This window comes from Haplochromis burtoni, unplaced genomic scaffold (genome assembly GCF_018398535.1).
Source record: "Haplochromis burtoni strain Fernald_Lab_line unplaced genomic scaffold, NCSU_Asbu1 Contig_313, whole genome shotgun sequence".
Classification (NCBI taxonomy): domain Eukaryota; kingdom Metazoa; phylum Chordata; class Actinopteri; order Cichliformes; family Cichlidae; genus Haplochromis; species Haplochromis burtoni.
Window position 1 is genome coordinate 170,988 of NW_024582674.1, and position 19,005 is coordinate 189,992.

At 44.1% G+C, this 19,005-nt stretch overlaps 1 protein-coding gene across 1 annotated transcript in view; it reads left to right on the top strand.

The window, feature by feature from the left end:
- The first annotated feature begins 1,784 nt into the window (after positions 1–1,784).
- Positions 1,785–19,005, top strand: part of LOC102314138 (transmembrane and immunoglobulin domain-containing protein 2) — a 24,762-nt gene continuing 7,541 nt past the window's right edge. Inside the window, exons 1-3 of the mRNA XM_042228228.1 lie at positions 1,785–1,885; positions 2,125–2,481; positions 4,103–4,574. Coding sequence (XP_042084162.1) covers positions 1,813–1,885; positions 2,125–2,481; positions 4,103–4,230 — 558 coding nt within the window. The 5' untranslated portion in view covers positions 1,785–1,812 and the 3' untranslated portion in view covers positions 4,231–4,574. The remainder of the gene's footprint in view (positions 1,886–2,124; positions 2,482–4,102; positions 4,575–19,005) is intronic.

Here is a 19,005-nt window from a genome sequence, read left to right on the forward strand (position 1 = left end):
CGTGGACAGATAGAGCTGGGTGTCATCTGCATAGCAGTGAAAATGTATGCTATGTCTTCTAATGATACTGCCTAAGGCAGGGGTCGTCTAGGGCAGGTTTTAGATCTCACCCTGGGTCAACACACATGAATCAAATGATTAGTTCATTACCAGGCCTCTGCAGAACTGAGGAGGTAATTTAGCAATTTAAATCAGCTGTGTTGGATCAAGGACACATCTAAAACCTGCAGGACACCGGCCCTCGAGGCCTGGAGTTGGACACACCTGTGCCTAAGGGAAGCATGTATAATGTAAACAGAATTGGTCCTAGCACTGAACCCTGTGGAACTCCATAATTAACCTCAGTGTGTGAAGAGGACTCTCCATTTACATGCACAAACTGGAGTCTATTAGATAGATATGATACAAACCACTGCAGCGCAGTACCTGTAATACCTACAGCATGTTCTAATCGCTCTAATAGGATATTATGGTCGACAGTATCGAACGCTGCACTGAGGTCTAGCAGGACAAGCACAGAGATGAGTCCACTGTCAGAGGCCATAAGAAGATCATTTGTAACCTTCACTAAAGCTGTTTCTTTACATTTATAGATTTGGATTCCCAACTTTTCTTATGAATAAAGCAGCAAATTTCTTTTCTAGGCTGAATGAACAAAATCTAAATTAGTGAGATGCCATTTCTGTCCACCTTACAAGTTATCTGTTTTAAAACATGTGTTTGAAAAAGGCCTGTGTGGGAGAGGTTTACACAAATGTCCCTTTATGAAAACTAACCACAGATTTCAGCTTCATCAAATATGCAGAAGTCCCAAAAGAGAACTAAACAAACTCTGCTGGGTTGTGGTGACAACTGACGTAAATTCAAACAATGTTCCATTTTCATACAAAGTTCTTTCTGTTGACTTTAATTTATCAATGAAATCTGTTTTCTGTTGCTTTTATAGAGCAGCAGGTAATAGGAAGAGTTTGTTGCTCTATAAAAAAGCTCTCCATAAAACTAGAACATCTTATTATAAATCACTGATCACAAAAAAAATAATTATCCCAGGTTTCTCTTCAGCTCTGTGGCCAGGCCGACAAAGAGCCAGAGCTCTGTGGAGTTAAGCATGACTTCATGAACTTCTTCACAAATAAAATCTGAACCACTCGAGGACATTCCCCAAAGCCTCCGCTGGCTTTCCTTCTTCCTATACTGGTTTTAAGGTGGTTTTAAGGCAGCGACCATTCCTGTACTCATACTGGTACAACAGAACCAGGAGTCCATCACAAATGGTTCAAATGACAGTAAATGTTTTGCCCAGCAGGGGGCGATGTGTGCACATCTCCAGAACAAACACCGTTTTTATTTGGAAGCAGTTGAAAGCTTCAAGGCTTCATCTGGACATCGCTGTTCCCCATCTCAGCGCTTTCTTTCTTTGGGATCCAACACGTGTTGATCACAATGATTGATAATCTAGTATAACGAGTAGTCTTGTTCAGAACGCTGCATTGTCTGTGTCGCTAAAAGTGGCCAGCAGGTGCCGCTGTGGAGCTCGCTGTGTCAGAGCGGAAACCACATCTGTATGATACAAAGGCCAACTCAAAGTCAGCTTTTATCAGGCTTTTTTAGCATAAATATATTTGCACTCATTCTTTTCTGATGTTATACTTATATATATATAAAAGTGGGTTTTTGAATCGCCTTCATCAGCCGTGAGAAGACAGAGGTGTGTGGTCTAAACCACAACTTCTCTACAGCTGAGTGCTGTCTGAGGGAGGAACAGAAGCTGTGGGTCTCCACAGAGGAGCTGTGAGAGATGAAGCAACGGTGATGAAAAGGTGTGAGAACATCAAGCTCTTACTAAGAAGCCTGCTTTTCACCTCTGTCTGCACCTCATGTTGGCGTGAGTAGAAACACAGCTTATTGATTTAATATCGTATTTATCTCATTACACTGAAAACTCCAAAGCTAAGTTGTTTCTGAAATTTCTTTCTCATCGATTTCTTTGGTCGTGAGTGATGACTTAATGTCTGTAAGTCTGGGTGTGATGTTTTTCATGTGGTGAAATGATCTGTGTAAAAGAAAACCTGACCATGGCGCCTTTATTTATGATAATAACTCACAGGTTTGTGTCTCTTGCAGCTGTTTCGTCTGGCATGTTTGTTGTGACCCAGAGTCCAGATGTTTCTGTCATGGAGGGAGAGACAGTAAACATCACCTGCTGCTGGGCAGGAACGTTTGAAAGATTCAGAGTGAACTGGCTGAAAAATCAAACAGTCATTAAGAGCGAGGCCAAATTAAATCAATCTCACGGGTCTCTGAAAAAGGAGGCAAAGACCTGCTCACCTTTGAACATTTCAAACATCAGAACAGAGGATTCAGGATCATACATCTGTAAAGTGACTGTGGAGATTCCATCTTTAACTGAGGCTACAGGAAATGGGACCATCATCACAGTCGGAGAGAAGACGATGAACAACAACAACCACACAGACTCCAGTAAGTGAACAGGTTCAGTTTGGTGACCAACGCGCCTCCAAAATATGTGAATGTCGTCTTTTACAGGTTAAACGCTGTCACACATTTGTTGTAGTGAAACTACGGTGATGATAAAGAACGAATGAAGAGCTGACACACTGTAACGTGGGTTAGACTCAGTGGTTGAGAGGAGGCGACGCACTCACGACCACACTGGTACTGGAAACTCCACAGTGCTCATCCTTTAATGAACACACTCTTCACCAACGTTACAAAGCTCGGCTGCTGTCTTATCATACATGAGTCGAGCCATAACATTACTCTGAGTTAGGGAGGTAAAGACATGAGGTCCGTCTCAGTGTGAGCATGGACACTGCCCTCTGTGGAGCGTCTCCCACAGAGGGCAGTGGTGCACACTTGTGACATCACATTAACTTCAGTTGCGACTGTGCCTTGGGGGTGGGCAGACATCTGTCATCTCTGGCGCCGGTGCCCACATCTCAATTTTAAATACATGTTTTGTGGGTTGTGAACGGGCCGTGCTGACTCCAGCTGTTATCTGGCAGAGGTTTGTTGGCTACATGGCTCGGTAGGGCACCTTCTGGGGCGTGGAGGGACCTCGGACCTCAGGTCTCTGGGCCCGGGGGCTAAGGTCACTCTAGCATAACTGGCTGCCAGCAGAGACTGCAGGCTCATCGATGCAGCTTCTGCATCATGGTTGCTCGGTGACTCCCATCCAGAGCTCTCCTCAGCTCCTTTCTAGGTGGTTCTTCTTGGGCAGTCGTTCTCTGGGGGCCAGGTCTCCTCCGTGCCTGCTTCATGACCTGGGGGGCGGGGACTATTAGACACCTACATGGAGGAATCTTACGAACATAAGCGCGCTCACACACAGGTACTCACAGACACTCTGTCTTGGTTGGCTGAGCCTCTAAACCAGGGGTGTCAAACTCAAATACACAGTGGGCCAAAATTCAAAACTGGAACAAAGTCGCGGGCTTAATATTTATGAAAAAAAAAATCTTCCTCCAGATATAAGAATGAATCTTTTCTTATGGACTCAAACAGGTTTTGCTGAAAAACTGAATATGGAACAAGCAAAGCTTAATACTAAACAATATATATATTAGCTGTATAATACCAGTAGGCCAGCTCTAATAGTAATTTGGTATGGCTTCGCGGGCCAAATATAATTAGGCTGCGGGCCAAATTTGGCCCGCGGGCCAGAGTTTGACACCTATGCTCTATCAGTCCTGCGTGCTGCTCAGTAACATTCAGTATTTATTATTTACTGTTACGTCAGTTGGTCTGTGTTGGTCGTCGCTGTGCTGTTTTCTTTTTTGCTTGTTGTCTTTCTGTGCAGGTGATCAAACAAACTGCTGGTAACGCCCAACCTCTCTTTCGTTCCTGTGCCCGGTGCTGTCCGTTCTCATTGTAATAACTCAACTAGAAAAACCAAAATAAAAATAAATCACAATAATAACAATAAAGATCGAATAAAGAATGACAGTCAAGAAGTCCAGTATAGCAAATGATCCACTTAGGAACTGGAATCTTTTAGGCGTTTTCTTGGCCTTCAGACAATAATTCTGGTTGCTGCAGTGCAACGAATGAAGAGCTGAACTTTGTTTTGTGTGAATTTCAGCTCCTTCATCATCGCCTGTCATCTTCGTCCTGAGGAGTCTGCCCTTCATTCTCCTTGTTCTGATCTTCTGCTGCTTTAGAAACAAGTGGACCACATCACAGCGTCACAGGTCACTACAGCACATCTGAACCTGACTCTGTTACACTTCATGTTTTGTGCTTCTTGTAGTTTGTCGGTGTGAGTTGGTGTTTGTTGGCGCATCGCTTTGGTCCAGACTGAAGTACCAACGATGGGATTTTATATTCATGCTCCTCAGAGGATAACCCCGTCCCTGAGGTTTGGGGGGTTTAGTGACGACTACAACTTTTACTACTGATAACTACGGATTATGTTCCCAATGAGATCGTCTGAAACGTTTCTTCATAGAGAAATGTTTCACTAAATGTCTTGAAGGTACCATCAAACTTTATCATGTTTAAAGCTAATTACTAAAGACAAGACAGATGTTACCAAGGTAACAGGCTAGCTTAAGGTGGCTAACAGTCATATGTTGCTGTGTGGCTGGCATCATTATGATCCAACATGCAGGACTCGGAAGCAGCACCGAACTCAACAGCGACACTGCTGGACTCACAGGGATCAGTAATACAAAGCAATGGGCAGATATTAGGAACTTATTAATGAGGAAACTACGCAGGACGCACAACAAAGCCGTCTGAGACGGTGTACACACATGCAGGTGTTTATTGTTCTGTGTCAACGTGTTTGTAGCTCATGGTGTGGTTCATGTTTCAGCTGCTGGAAGTGAAAGTCTGCCCAGAGAGGAGACCAAGAAGAAGAAGAAGGAAGAAGTGAGAGAAGAAAAGTGGAAACACTGTAGAAACTTTGCAAACTTTTCAGTGTTTTTGGGTTTGTGTTAAATTTATATTTGATTATTCCATAAACATAACGAACAGCTGTCCCACAAAATGTCAAACTGAAGCTGAAATAGTTCCCAACACTCACGTAAACACACCCAGAGTGTAATTCAATAATAAATATGAGCTTGTTTGAATGATTGCTCATTAAATCATCTGAACAGAAAGTGTCTGATTTCCAGCTCTAAGCTCATCCTCACTCTGACCCGCCCCCCCACACACAAACCTTCCACCCAGCAAGTACAACAAAGTGTAAGAGCTGATGAAGCGCTGCCTGGTCAGTGTTGAGCTGTTCGTGTGGGTTGACTGTGAGGTTTGTGGTGTTTCTGTTTCTACTACTGAGCAGTTAGCCGGAGGCAGAAGTTTCTTTCTGTGGTTTGTTGAACCATCTCTTTGTTTTTTCTCGATATTTTAGTTTGTGTCCTTTTGTTTAGCTCGTATGTTTGTGTAGCTTTCTCTGCGAGTTCGTCCTTTTTAATAAATATTAATGTCACAAACGACTCAGTTTGGCCTTTTATTTTGCAGTCTTACTATTGTTACCTGGCTCAGGCCCTCGAGGACATAACAGTATTAAAAAAGAAAGAAAAGTAAGAAATCATCTATTAACTGCAGATCACCTCTTCATGGCGTGGTTCCTCCCCTCACCCCCAGCTGGGTGAGGGGAGGAAGACGGGGCGAAGGAAAACTGAAGGGTGGTTTTAGGTTTTCTTTCATTAAACAAATCCACATAATCCTACCCACAAGCGGTCGTGGCCCCGCCCCTCCCTGAGCCTTATTACGTTGGAGGTTTCTTCCTGTTAAAACAGAGTTCTTCCTTCCCACTGTCACCAAAGCGCTTGCTCACACAGGGTCATCTGATTGTTGTGGTTTCCTCTGTATTACTGTCGGGTCTTTACCTCACAGTATAAAGTGCCCTGGGGAGACTGTTGTGATTTTGCACTATATAAATAAAAGTGAACTGAATTAGCAGGAACTTGTTTACAAAATATAATTTATGAATACAATATAACTGAAACTACAGATAATTATCACCGTCAGTTTGGATCAACTTCACGTTGGCATTGTTAGATAATGGTGATCTTTCGGTGTTTTGGGCGGCTGTGGCTCAGGAGGTGGAGCGGGTTGTTGAAGAGTCGGTGGGTTGATCCCCGAGTATTCCAGTCGTGTTGTTGAAGTATCCCTGGACCAGAGTTCAATGCATCCCTCACACTGTGAGTGTACGAGCTGCTGTATCACGTCCAATCAGCGGGTTTCTTCTGTGTGAAGTGTTTCTGTGACGACCCCAGCTGACTGTGCTGATCCTTCCCTCTGTTGCCGCCCTCCCTGTGAAACATGTGCTCTTTGCTGTGTGTCATGTTAGCGCGACCTTTGCAGCTCTGGGGCCCTGTTCTTCGTACCTCGCTAAGTAAGTTAGCTGGATTAGATTGTTGACGATTTCGCGTGATCCTGGATCGTTCGGTTCCCCGAAGCTCATCCGGGACTTGCTGTCATAGCAACAGAGCCGTAAGCGTAAACCTGCTCGGGAGCAGGTTTACTTTATGTAAACAGGATTAGATCGCGGCCACGCAGGTATGTCCGCTTCATTTATACGAAAGCAACAGCGATATTCCACCACTGTTTCACCATAAATAAATAACATCAATGTAACTAAAGATAATGCAGCACTGATCCTTTATTGATTCACACAGATACATACAGGTCATTTCCTAAAAAAGGGAAATGACTATTAACATTCTATTACATGTATGTGATTATTACAGATGTAATTCATATTTCAGAGTAGTAATTGTAAATTACTTCGTGTAATCAAGATGAGAGACCACGGCTATAAAAGCGAAGGTGGATTTGGGAAGCCTGTCGCAGCCATGTCCTGTCCGTATACGCGAGCAACCCATTGCGGAAGGTGCAAGATTGATAAGGAGAGTCCTCAGAATTCAGCGTATATTGCGGGACAGACAGGATCCTTTAGCTCAGCGCGACAGTGTGCTCATAGAGAGATATCGATATTCCCGTGAGGGTATTATTCTACTTAACCAACTTGTTGACGAGGGGGTGCAGGACCACCACCTGTCTTTTTTCCTCTGCCCTTTTCTTGGTTGCTGTTATGAACAAACTAACAGAGTATTACAGGCCAGTATTACCTTGCCAAGAGACGAAAAGCAATCTAAGAGATAAATATTACCATTCTGTAGAATACTCCTGTATTCCACTTTTACTTGTTCCCATGTTCTTGTGGGTCCTGTTGTGGCTCTAATGTGAAAGGGGATATAATATAACATATTATGATATAATATAATGCCATATGATATTGGACAATATAGTGTCATATGATAGATCTACCCTACCGCCTACTGGTGTTGGCCAGAGGGGCCGATGGCGCGATATGGCAGCCTGGCTACAACCGTAGCTGCCTCCACCAGTGTGTGAATGTGGGAGTGAATGAATAGTGGTATCGTAAAGCGCTTTGGGTGCCTTGGAAAGCGCTATATAAACCCAATCCATTATTATTATTATTATTAAATTACCTACGAGTTTGATTTGTCAGCAACTTTCTGCCAGCCCTCTCTCCTTGCTTTTGCAGCCTTTGCAGTGTTCTCTTGCGTTTTAATTAAACTCTGAAACTCCTGAAATCCCTCACTCATGAGTTCTTGCTCTGCTGCCGGAAAATACCGAGCACGCCCCTTCGACATTTTCGCCGACCAATCAGCGGGTTGCCGATCAATGTTTCTACTATCGATGCGTAGCCCCTTTTACGACACCCAGTGATGTCACATTACTGCGTCCAGCTGTACTAATCGTCAACAGCAGGTGTGTTCGGGGAACCGGATTAGCGAGCTCACGGTTAGCGCGATGGTTTGGTCTTGGATGTAGTAAGCGACGTACGAAGAACGGACCCCAGCTCTGCAGGTAAAACTGTGTATCTGTTTGCTCTGCAGACACAGGATGTGAGGTTTTAGCGTGGCATCTAACTCTAAACAGTAAAACAGCATGGAGTACAGCAGCCACATGTTGCTGATGACCTGTTTGTGTTTTGCATGTTGTGATTTGTTAGATCGCCATGGTAACTCATGCTTTGCCCATCAGCTGGTGCAGAGCAGGTTCTGTTCATGTTTAAAGTTTTCACAGATTCTTTTAACACTCGGAGCAGACTGAGAACACTCGGAGAGCGACGTGAGAAAGAGGACATGAGAGGAAGAACAGAGGTTATGTTTGGACTGCAAGAAGCTTCATTATATTTAAAGCTGACATGTCTGTCTTTTAGAGTTTTGTGAACACACTGGATCTACACGTGCTGCATCCTGTTGTTGTTTCACATTGTGAAACATCCTGCTAAACATTTTCATGTACACTATCTCTGAGTTATTAAAGGGCTCCATGAAAATACATGTAGTTTAATGCTAAAGTGGTCGGTTTGCCGCACTGTGGTGATGTTTACAGTGATGTTATTCATGGTCAGTGTAACCAGTCAGCAGATACTAAATTTAAATTTAAGCTGTTGAATCACTCGCTGAATTCCTTTTAGGAGTGTGAATCAGCAACAGCAGCTCAGCTCATTCAGTTTTATTCATAAAGCACCAAATAACAGCAGCAGTCACCTCGAAGCACTTTACATTGTAAAGGCCCAACGATAATAAAGACAAAACCCCAACAATCAGACGCCAACAATCAGACGCCAACAATCAGACGCCCCTGTGAGGAAGAGGTTTGGCGACAGTGGGAAGGAAAAACTCCCTTTAACAGGAAGAAACCTCCGACGTAATTAGGCTCTGTCACGGTTGTGGTCAGGAACAGAAAAACTTTATTCACTGACTGGAGCTCTGGACATGTTTGATCAGTCAGCCTTCTGGTGGAGCGACACTGTCACACTTTCCGGGTTGGGCTCGATCACCTCCGTCTCCTCCTGCAGACGGGTAGCAGCTACAGTCGTCTGTGTTGCCATCCTGTCAGTCAAAGAGACCACGCCCCTAATAATGCTTTAAGCCTTAATGGGTTTATAAAAACCTTCTCCCCCGGTACAGCTGTTATTAAGGAAGAGATCAAAACAGTTTTCTATTAGGCTGTAAACTAACGTTAGCCTGCTGCAGCTAGCTTGTTTTAGTTGTGGTAGCTAACTGGGTTATCTGCCACTTCAGTATCTCCAATGAACTACTGCTGTGTAATTTATTACTATTACTGAAGGCTGCATTACAACATGCTAGCAGCAAATAATAATGTGAAGTTATTATTTGCAAAAAAGCAGAAAGAAAACATGTGACCGATGCAGAAATAGTTTCAAAGACAACGCCTTACTTTTGCTGAATACCTGGCCGAGGTCGTGGTAGTCGGCGGGCACCAAGGAAAGGTCGGGGGGTGAGGAGCCTTTCGCAGAGGCGGTCCCAGGATTGTCCGGGACAGCGGCAAGTAAACATTGTTCATGACACTGCGTGCTCCAGCCAGTTACACACCTTTTGGCCCAGTCGATTTGGGGGTTGTGATGTTGGAGCCAAGGAAATCCCAGTACCAGTGGGGTGTGGGGGGCTTTGAATACCAACAAACTGATTTTCTCAGAGTGATTTCCCGAAATAATGAGTGTAACCTCCTGAGTGCGATGTGTGACGGAGGCTAGATGGCCGCCATTTAAGGCTGAGACCTTCAGGACCTCTGGAAGGGGAAGTAGGGGCAGGCCTAAGATGTTGGCCAACTCTTCGTCTAGGAAATTTTGTTCAGAACCAGAGTCAATGAGTGCGCAGCAGGAGTGAGTGAGGGAGTGAGACATTAATTTAGCAGGGCAGCTGAGGTGAGGGAACACTTTTGTTGTGGCGCCCGCCAGTATCCCCACAATTACTGACGGGCCGACTCTTTTACTCGGTCTGGGCAGGAGTCAACAAAATGTCCTCTTTTTCCACAAAGAAAGCACTCACCAGTCCGTTGTTTGCGCCCCAGTCTAGAGGAGGAAAGCTTGGCTCCGCCGAGCTGCATGGGTTGCTCTTCATCCCCGTGTTGCTCCTCCTCCTCACTTCTCCACATCAGAGTAGGAAGGTCCCTAGATGTACCCGTGCCCCCAGCAGGCCGCCGACAATCCCCGGCTCTTCTGCCGAACTCCCGCATGTGGTCGTCTAAGTTAATACACATATTGATTAGAGCAGACAAAGCTTTAGGCAGTTCCTTGGTTGCTAACTCACGCTTAATATTCTCATTAAGGCTGTTGAGGAAGGCTCCACGCAGTGCTTTCTCCTCCCAGCCCGACTCCTCCGCCAGGATCCAGAACTCCACGGAAAATCTTGCTGCCTCAGTAGATCTGTTTTAAGACTGGCAACCCGGTTCGCTCTCTCGTCTCCCTGGTATTTTGCATCCACCTCAGCATGTCTAGTTGTGTAATGACGTTTCAAATTGTATTCCTTGTGCAGCGCAACTTTCTCTGTGCAAATAAGACAGGTCGGGGTGCCCCTGTGCTCAACAAAGAAATATTGCATTTCCCACTTTTCCTGAAATTGTCGGTGCTCATCACCAACCTTTCTCTTCACCGCAGGCTTTGAAAAAGACATGTTTGGGGCTATGTGACATTTATAATTCTACTTGGTGTCACTGTCGCATTGAAGTTTCAATCAAGCGTTTAGCCGACGGACGGGGAACGTCTCAATGAACAATGGACTGTGAGCTCAGTTCCTTCATCATTAGTATGGATTATATATGTATATGTATTATATTAGTATCATATATATCAGGTGCTGCTGCTTTCAGTCATTGTGCAAATGTGCTGTTTGTAAGCTAAGAAAACGTCCAGATGAACAGAATCAACCTTTTGGGATCAGCCAGCAATGCAGCATCATTGTTGTTCAGCTTCAGAGGTTTGCAGGAATGAACTGATGACCAGAAACAGCTGCAAAGTCCAAGAAAATACCAGCTGGAGTTCAGCTGCATTTGAAGAAGTCAAAGAAAAGTAAGGATGGCAAAGGGCGACGTTTTCTTCCAAAGAGCTGCAAACATGGTCGACGCCTCATTAGAAGAATCATCTGGACATTTGTGAGGAACTCTAACCAAGAAAGCAACGTCACACAGATCCAACAGACAGTTTCCATGACTGCAAGTGTTGAGTGGAAAAATGCTACATTGCATTATTGCATCCTCTCACCACAGGAGGCGCTGTTGGCACCACTGATTGCTGATCAGCTGTTCTCTGATGATCTGATTGATACTGTGAATAACGGGACTCACTGAACTCTGTGACACAGTGAAGATTACAGAGTTTAACTTCAACATCTGACTGACGTCACACAGACAGAAGGATGAACCAGTGAGGCACAGAACACAGTTACTGGAGATACTGGATCAGCTCCATGTGAACCTCTGATGGAGAAGCTGCTGAGCCAGAGAAACATCAGGACATGACAGCAGCTGCACTTATCTAACAACATGTAGCAGAGCTGATCTATGTTAGAGGATCTATCACAGCAGCTGAAGCCAAAGTCCAACACTGGATACCAGCTGAGCCTGTGCTGAGTGTAGTGTTACAGGAAAAGGGCAGAAACACTGGTAGCTCCCAGTGATGCTGACTGGGGCACAGAGCTGAATGATGCAGCATCAGGACACTGTTTCAGTCTGACTGACAGAGAAACCTGTAGCTGTATCTACATGTGAGGCAGAGGCCACACAAGCAGCTTTCTATGTTTCACAGTGACTGAGATCTTCAGTGGGGGTGGACATGCTCCTGTACAGACCTCTGAGGAGAACCAAGGTGCAGTCAAAGAGTCCAGTCTGTCCTCACAGATGTGAACATGTGCTTTCATCAGGTCTGCTGTCAGCTAGCAGGCTCACATCAGAATCACTGTTCCTGAAAAACACAGTCTGTGTGACATCATCAGTCAGCTGATGGTCCCAGATCTGAATGGTTTCTGTCTCTACTGAGGAAGTCAGAGAATATCACTGAGGTGTGGATCAGGTCTGAGTGAGCTGTGGAGGGACAGCTTTAAACAGTCCACAGGTCTCACGTCCTGCTCAGTCTGGTAGCAGATACCTCGTATTGTTCCAGATGTGCTGACATCAGCAGCAGCACAGCTGTGTGATACCATGAATCTCAGTTATTGATCCAACACACAGTAAATACAAAGATCAGGATTTCTGAGAGTAATCATTATGAGTCTGAACACATGATCACTGAATGTTAGTCTCCACAATAATAAGCTAACACAAGCAAACACAGCTTTCAGCTCTTATTTTGAAACTGGCTTATTTAGAGAGCTGTGATGTGAGCGTGCCTGGCTCTGAGGCACTTGGGTCAGCCTCTGTTGTTTAGAAGTGTTACAGACTGTGAATGACACAGACCTGTCAGTTTCCATGTTTGTCTGTAACACAGCTCAGGGCTCCATGCTGAACGCATCCATCCAGTGTTATTGATCCAGGACTGATACCAGCATTGGGATCAATACTACAACACACAATCACATGTGTCCACGTGATGTGTTTGACCAGCTTTATTCATTAATGATCAATCAGCTTATTTACTGCATCTGAGTCCAGCTTCATTTAAATGATCCAACCATGAAAATGACATCAGTCCTACAGAAGCACTTCATGCTAACAGGAAGTCATTGTATTAAGGTGGAATAACACAGAGACACAACCACTCACAGCTAACCTGACCCCACTAACTGCATGTGTTTGGACTGTGGGAGGAAGCCGGAGTACCGGAGAGGACGCACACAAACACGGGAGAACATTGTCACTACCCGATCCGTACCGGAAACCCGATCGGTACCCCGCATGCGCGAAAGGTGTCTACTTCCGGTCGAAGCATTTTACGATAGTTACAGGTCAGAGTATCTGTTAAGATGTTAAGAATAACAAGTATCTCTTAACATGTTTCCGATAATGAAACATTTAATATAATGTAGACAAAAATAAAAAATTAAAAGATAGTGTACAGGATCGAGGACTCCCGATCCTTACCGCGCATGTGCAGGGGTTTTCTTCTTCTTCTGTTCGTTTAATGGCAGTTACTCCCCAGTGTACGAGGATACCGCCACCTGCTGACTGAGCGAATGAACCCTATTGATAAACTGAATTAGCGTCATTACAAACGTGTGTTAAATTTGATTTAGGATAGTCGAGTGTGTTTATGCTTGTCTGTGTGGAAAGAGGATTGTTGGAAAAGTGATGATAGATGTCCGCTATCACTGTCAATTGCCAGTAAACACTTCATCTGGCTGCTGAATCTTCACGTGACATATTATAAAGTCTGTATTATTAACTCTGTCATTAGGCACCATTCTTCTTATTTTACGGCGCTGTTGTTCAATCGGGGAACGCTTTCTGTTGAGGAGAAAAGCAAAAATTTGTTGCGGATACGGATTATTCATTGTTTAAATGTCCTGGTAGTCGAAAAGGAGGCAGAGCTGCTGAGAAATGCTAGGAGCTAACTGGGCGCTAACCGTATCATTCAAATATATTGAATGTCGCAATGTTGGCAAAGAGAGGGAGTGACGTAAGATTTGCGCATGCGGGGTACCGATCGGGTTTCCGGTACGGATCGGGTAGTGACAAACATGAAGCACTGAAACAAAGATGGTGGATTTGACCTCAGGACCAGGCGGGGTTACGGGGGTCATGACCCCCCAATAATAGATCCAGCTACACTGAAACTGTCAATTTCATTTACTTTTACTGTTTTAAAGCTATCAGGCTGCTTTGTGGCTCACTCAATACTAAACTAAGATACTTTCAGTGTGAATCATTTGCAGGAACACAGGCAGGATTTAAAGTGCAGAACTTTACAGTCTCTGTCTCAAAGTTGGTCTGAACATGCTAACAGCTCTTTGTTTTTCTCAGTTTTCACTGGTTTGATGTAATGAAAGAAATTTTAAAGAAGCAGACGATTGTTGTTATTTTAGTTCTATAGTTTCATAAATCGTGGTGTGGATCTAAGTCAACATTCAGAATAAATAAGATAATACAGCACTTTGATGGTTGCCTTTGTATTTTCCCAGCAGTGCTCAGGTTGGTTCTCGGCTACATTTACATACAGATGTTAATGTGTTCAGCAGCTGGACTCATCTGAGGAAGGAACATTGGAAAGGTGCTCAGTGCACAACTGCATCACTAATTTTATGTAAGACCCTGTGTTTTATTGTATTTATATATTTGTAACATTTGACTCAAACACTTTTGGGAAGGATGAAAATGTTTTCAGGAGGAAGTTTTTCCTTCTGTCCGACTGCAGTACACACAACACTGCGTCTCCCCCCATTATCACACTTCCTCAGGCTGGTGATGAGCGCCCCCTGGTGTCAGTGTTGATGACGTCATGCACAGTGAAACATAAACGGTGTCTGTTAATAAAAAATCATGTGTCCATTTTCATGTTTGCATCATGTTTCTGTAAAATCATCAGCTGTTTCTGAACCTTCTTCATTGTTTGACTCATTCCAACAGCTGTGAGCTGTGATGGAGTCAGAGCAGCTTCATCACTGATGTTCAGGTGAAGCTGAACTTAATAAACTGTAGAAATGATCAGGATTCAGGCTGGATGTGTGAAACACTTCTGTGTGAGGTCGCAGTGCTTCATATGTGTGTGTGGGCTGAAGCACACACGTGTGAGTCCTCAGAGGTTTCACACACATCACTGCACACACTTATAATCCTAGTTTAAGCTTGTGGATCATATCGGACACATCAGCAGCTCTTTGGAGACAAAGATTTGAGATTTAAGATGAGTCATAGTCTTTCTATCCATGGCAGCTTCCACTGCTGAGGCTCGGGAAACATGAAGAGGATAATTAAGAGCAAGCATCAGCTCTGTCTCATCTAACTACACAGTATTATGATCATGCACTTATGTCTCAAACTAAGACACAATGAGACAAAATGAGTTCTGTGAGTCTTTAGATTATCAGTAAATTCTGGTGACAGTTTGACGCTCAGTGGAGCCATTTTTGGTTTGTGATGAGTGTTTTGTGAGCTTCTGTTTTGTGAGTCGCTCTTTGTAATTTAGAAGATGGTGCAGAAATGTGCGCGCCCTTATCTGAGAGGACACGGAGAGAGTGTCGCAGACTCGAGGTGAGGAGATAAACCTCGGAGCTGGATGGCCTGCACGTTACCCATGTGCATCTTTTCAGTGACATCAAGTGAACCCATAATAAGCATTTCTATGTCTTAGACATCATGTCCATTTCTAATGAGAGATTATTTTTAAATGAGGGAAAGCTGGTCTAACAACACGCTTCCAACAGAGCTAAAGGTTCACCACAGTGAGACGGTGGGACTCTGATAAGAACTGAAACACTGTGTATGAACAGCTGAGACAAAACTATATATAAACACTCATTTATTCCAGTTTAGTTTACAATGATTTTAAAGTAATGTGGAACGATTCATGTTCATGAGCTGTTACAAACACAACTATTGATTTGTCTATATATGGTCGGACTACAAGGCTTGTGTTGAGGCTCTTGGAATAATGTGTGAATTACAGCAAGAAATGATGGTTTTCCATTTTACCAAAGTGGAATAAAATCACCACAGCAAAGAAATCATGTTATTGTCTGCAGCTAAAATATATGGTGAACATGGTTTTATAATAATGTGCAAACACAACCTCACTCTGCTCTATACGAGGAGCCAACCACAGCTGTCCGGGTCTTCATCCACCACCTCCACCATCTTTGCTCATCATCATTCACTTAATTGCTGATTGGTTTAAATCAAACTCCATTACAGGTTCAACTCCATTATATAACAGCATGTTGACTTTGGATCTGGTGTGCAGTGCCACCTTAAAGATGAGGAAACTAAGAGATTACAAAAAAGAAGTGGAGGAGTTAAAGAGCTGCAGCAGATTAACAGTTTCTGACAGTCATGTGTTAGAAATAGGACGATTAGATGAGCTGAGGGATCCATCTACTGCTCAGTGAAGCCTCATCAGAAACAGTCTCAGTGGAAGGATGGCTCTATTGTTAAGGAAGGACACAGGCAGAAAGACTGGCGTCTGTCACACAGGAACTGGACTGAAAATCAGCTGCACATATTCATCAGTATGTGCAAACATATTATAGGTGTGGAATTCAGGACAGTACCATCAGAAGTTGATCCACTGTGCAAATGTCTGATTGGCAGTGGCTTCATTTTTCACTATGAACAAACTGCTAATGCAGCATCACAGGACGTCAGCCATGGATTGGCCTCCCCAGACCTCAACATTACTGAAACATCTTAACAGAGGATGGAAACAAAGGGAACCAACATCCAAGAAAAGAGCTGCTGCTGAAAACTTCCTCACAGAAAACACAAACAAGCTTGACTAAGAGACTCCAGGCTGTGCTGAATTATAAAGGTGGACTGACCTCCAGGGTCCTTAGTATCATATAAGCTCAGTTTGGAGCATGAAACCAACGTTTCTCCTCCCAGAAGTTCAGTCACAGACCTGCAACAGAAACAAGAATCAAAGATTCAAATGACGCAGAGCTTTCATTTACTTCAATTCAATTCAATTTTATTTATATAGCGCCAAATCACAACAAAAGATGCCTCAAGGCGCTTCATAGATACAGAGAAAAACCCAACAATCATATGACCCCCTATGAGACAAGCACTTTGGCGACAGTGGGAAGGAAAAACTCCCTTTTAACAGGAAGAAACCTCCGAGCAGAACCAGGCTCAGGGAGGGGCGGGGCCATCTGCTGTGATTGGTTGGGTGAAAAGGACAAAAGACATGCTGTGGAAGAGAGACAGAGATTAATAACGATATGATTCAATGCAGAGAGGTCTGTTAACACATAGTGAGTGAAGAGGAAACACCCAGTGCATCATGGGAATCCCCCGGCAGCCTACGTCTATTGCAGCATAACTAAGGGAGGATTCAGGGTCACCTGGTCCAGCCCTAACTATATGCTTTAGCAAAAAGGAAAGTTTAAGCCTAATCTTGAAAAGTAGAGATAGTGTCTGTCTCCTGAATCCAAACTGGAAGCTGGTTCCACAGAAGAGGGGCCTGAAAACTGAAGGCTCTGCCTCCCATTCTACTTTTAAATACTCTAGGAACAACAAGTAGGCCTGCAGAGCGAGAGCGAAGTGCTCTAATAGGGTGATATGGTACTACAAGGTCATTAAGATAAGATGGGGCCTGATTATTTAAGACCTTGTATGTGAGGAGCAGGATTTTGAAAATTCTGGATTTAACAGGAAGCCAAAACAGGAGAAATCTGCTCTCTCTTTCTAGTCCCTGCAGGCAGTACGTATCTCAATCCATTCTTCTTTTGCAGCATTTAAATAACCTTTATCAGATTTGATGGTTTTGTTACAGACTTTTCAAAAAAGTGTTTTGCTTTTCTTTCACAAATGTGGGGATTAAATTGTGTTAAAATGTACAAAACAGTGATGTCATGTTTTGTGACTTGATGAATTTAAGAATCTTATGATTTAATAAGAAATTTGCAGACTTGCACAGAGATAGTAAAATTATATGACTGATAACAGAGACGAAGACAACAGACGATGAGGACAGGAAGGAACAGGGGTTTAAATGCACCAAGGAGACAGTCAGAGAGAACTCGGGACAACTGGAGGCATGTAGGGATGCAGGGACTGACAGAGACGGGGAAGACGTCTCATCGTGACGAGTAAAGTTTATCTTGCCTGGCTGGGCAGCTCTCTGGGTGCTCAGCACCCCAAAGCTCTGATCCTAGAATCGCCCCTGGTTGAGACGCATTTTCTCTAAACACCGGGTCTCTGTGGCTTTTAAACACCTCAACACGCTGCACCAAAAACTGGTCCACCCCAAGGATCGGGTCCCCCGACACAAACAGAGTAACATAGTGTACGCTGTTAAGTGCAGGAGGATTGTCAGGATTTATACATCGGGGAAACCAAACAACCTCTGGCTAAGAGGACGGCACAACACAGAAGAGCCACCTCGTCAGGCCAGGACTCTGCAGTCTATCACACCTACAGGCCAGTGGACACTCTTTCAATGATGAGGATGTAACATCCTGGACAGGGAGGAACGCTGGTTTGAGGGCGGAGTCAAGGAGGCCATTTACGTGAAAAGGGAAAGACCATCTCTGAATGGAGGAGGGGCCTAAGGGTCATCTGTCACCATCTTACATGCTGTGATTGCAGCCATTCCCCAGCTCTCTGTGAATGGGACTCATGGACATGGATCAGTGGTTGTTGATCAATGGTCATGAGAATTTGCATGATTAAGATGAAGGAACTGACCTCAGCCCCAGTGGGCTGGTTTCAGTCATTATGCAAATGTCCTGTTTATAAGATTGAAACCTGCAGCTGAGACTGAAGACGTCACCTGATGATGACGAAACGTTTCTCCCACAAAACGCTGCGTCCAGATGAACAGAACCAACTTTTGGAGACTCGTCTCTTGTACTGACTCACAGTTTTGTGTCTCTTGCAGCTGTTTCATCGGGCATGTTTGTTGTGACCCAGAGTCCAGATGTTTCTGTCATGGAGGGAGAGACCGTAAGCATCACCTGCTGCTGGACAAGAACGTCTGAAAGATTCAGAGTGGCCTGGCTGAAAAATCAAACAATAATTAAGAGAGAGACCAACGCAAATCAAGCTCCAAGTCTCTGAAAAAGGAGGCAAAGACTCATCTTTGAACATTTCAAACATCAGAGGATTCAGGAACACACATCTGTAAAGTGACTGTGGAGATTCCATCTTTAACTGTGTCTAAAGGAAATGGGACCATCATCACAGTCAGAGAGAAGACGGTGAATAACAACAACAACAACCACACAGACTCCAGTGAGTGAACACGTTCAGTTTGGTGACCAACACGCCTCCAACATATGTCAACGTCACCTTTTACAGATTAAACGCTGTCACATGAAAGTCTAGTCTGTCACGTGTCTGTGCTGTTACCGTACACGTGGCAGCCTTTGGTCGTCTGAAGGGACGATTAATAAACATTGAATCCTCCAAACCAGAGCGATGAAACTACCTGAACGTCTGTCAGCTGAAAACCTTCAAACTTACAGACGTTTGTGACGACTGGCTTAGAAAAAATTACCTAATCTTAGAAAAAGCTTTTGTTGTAGTGAAACTACGGTGATGATAAAG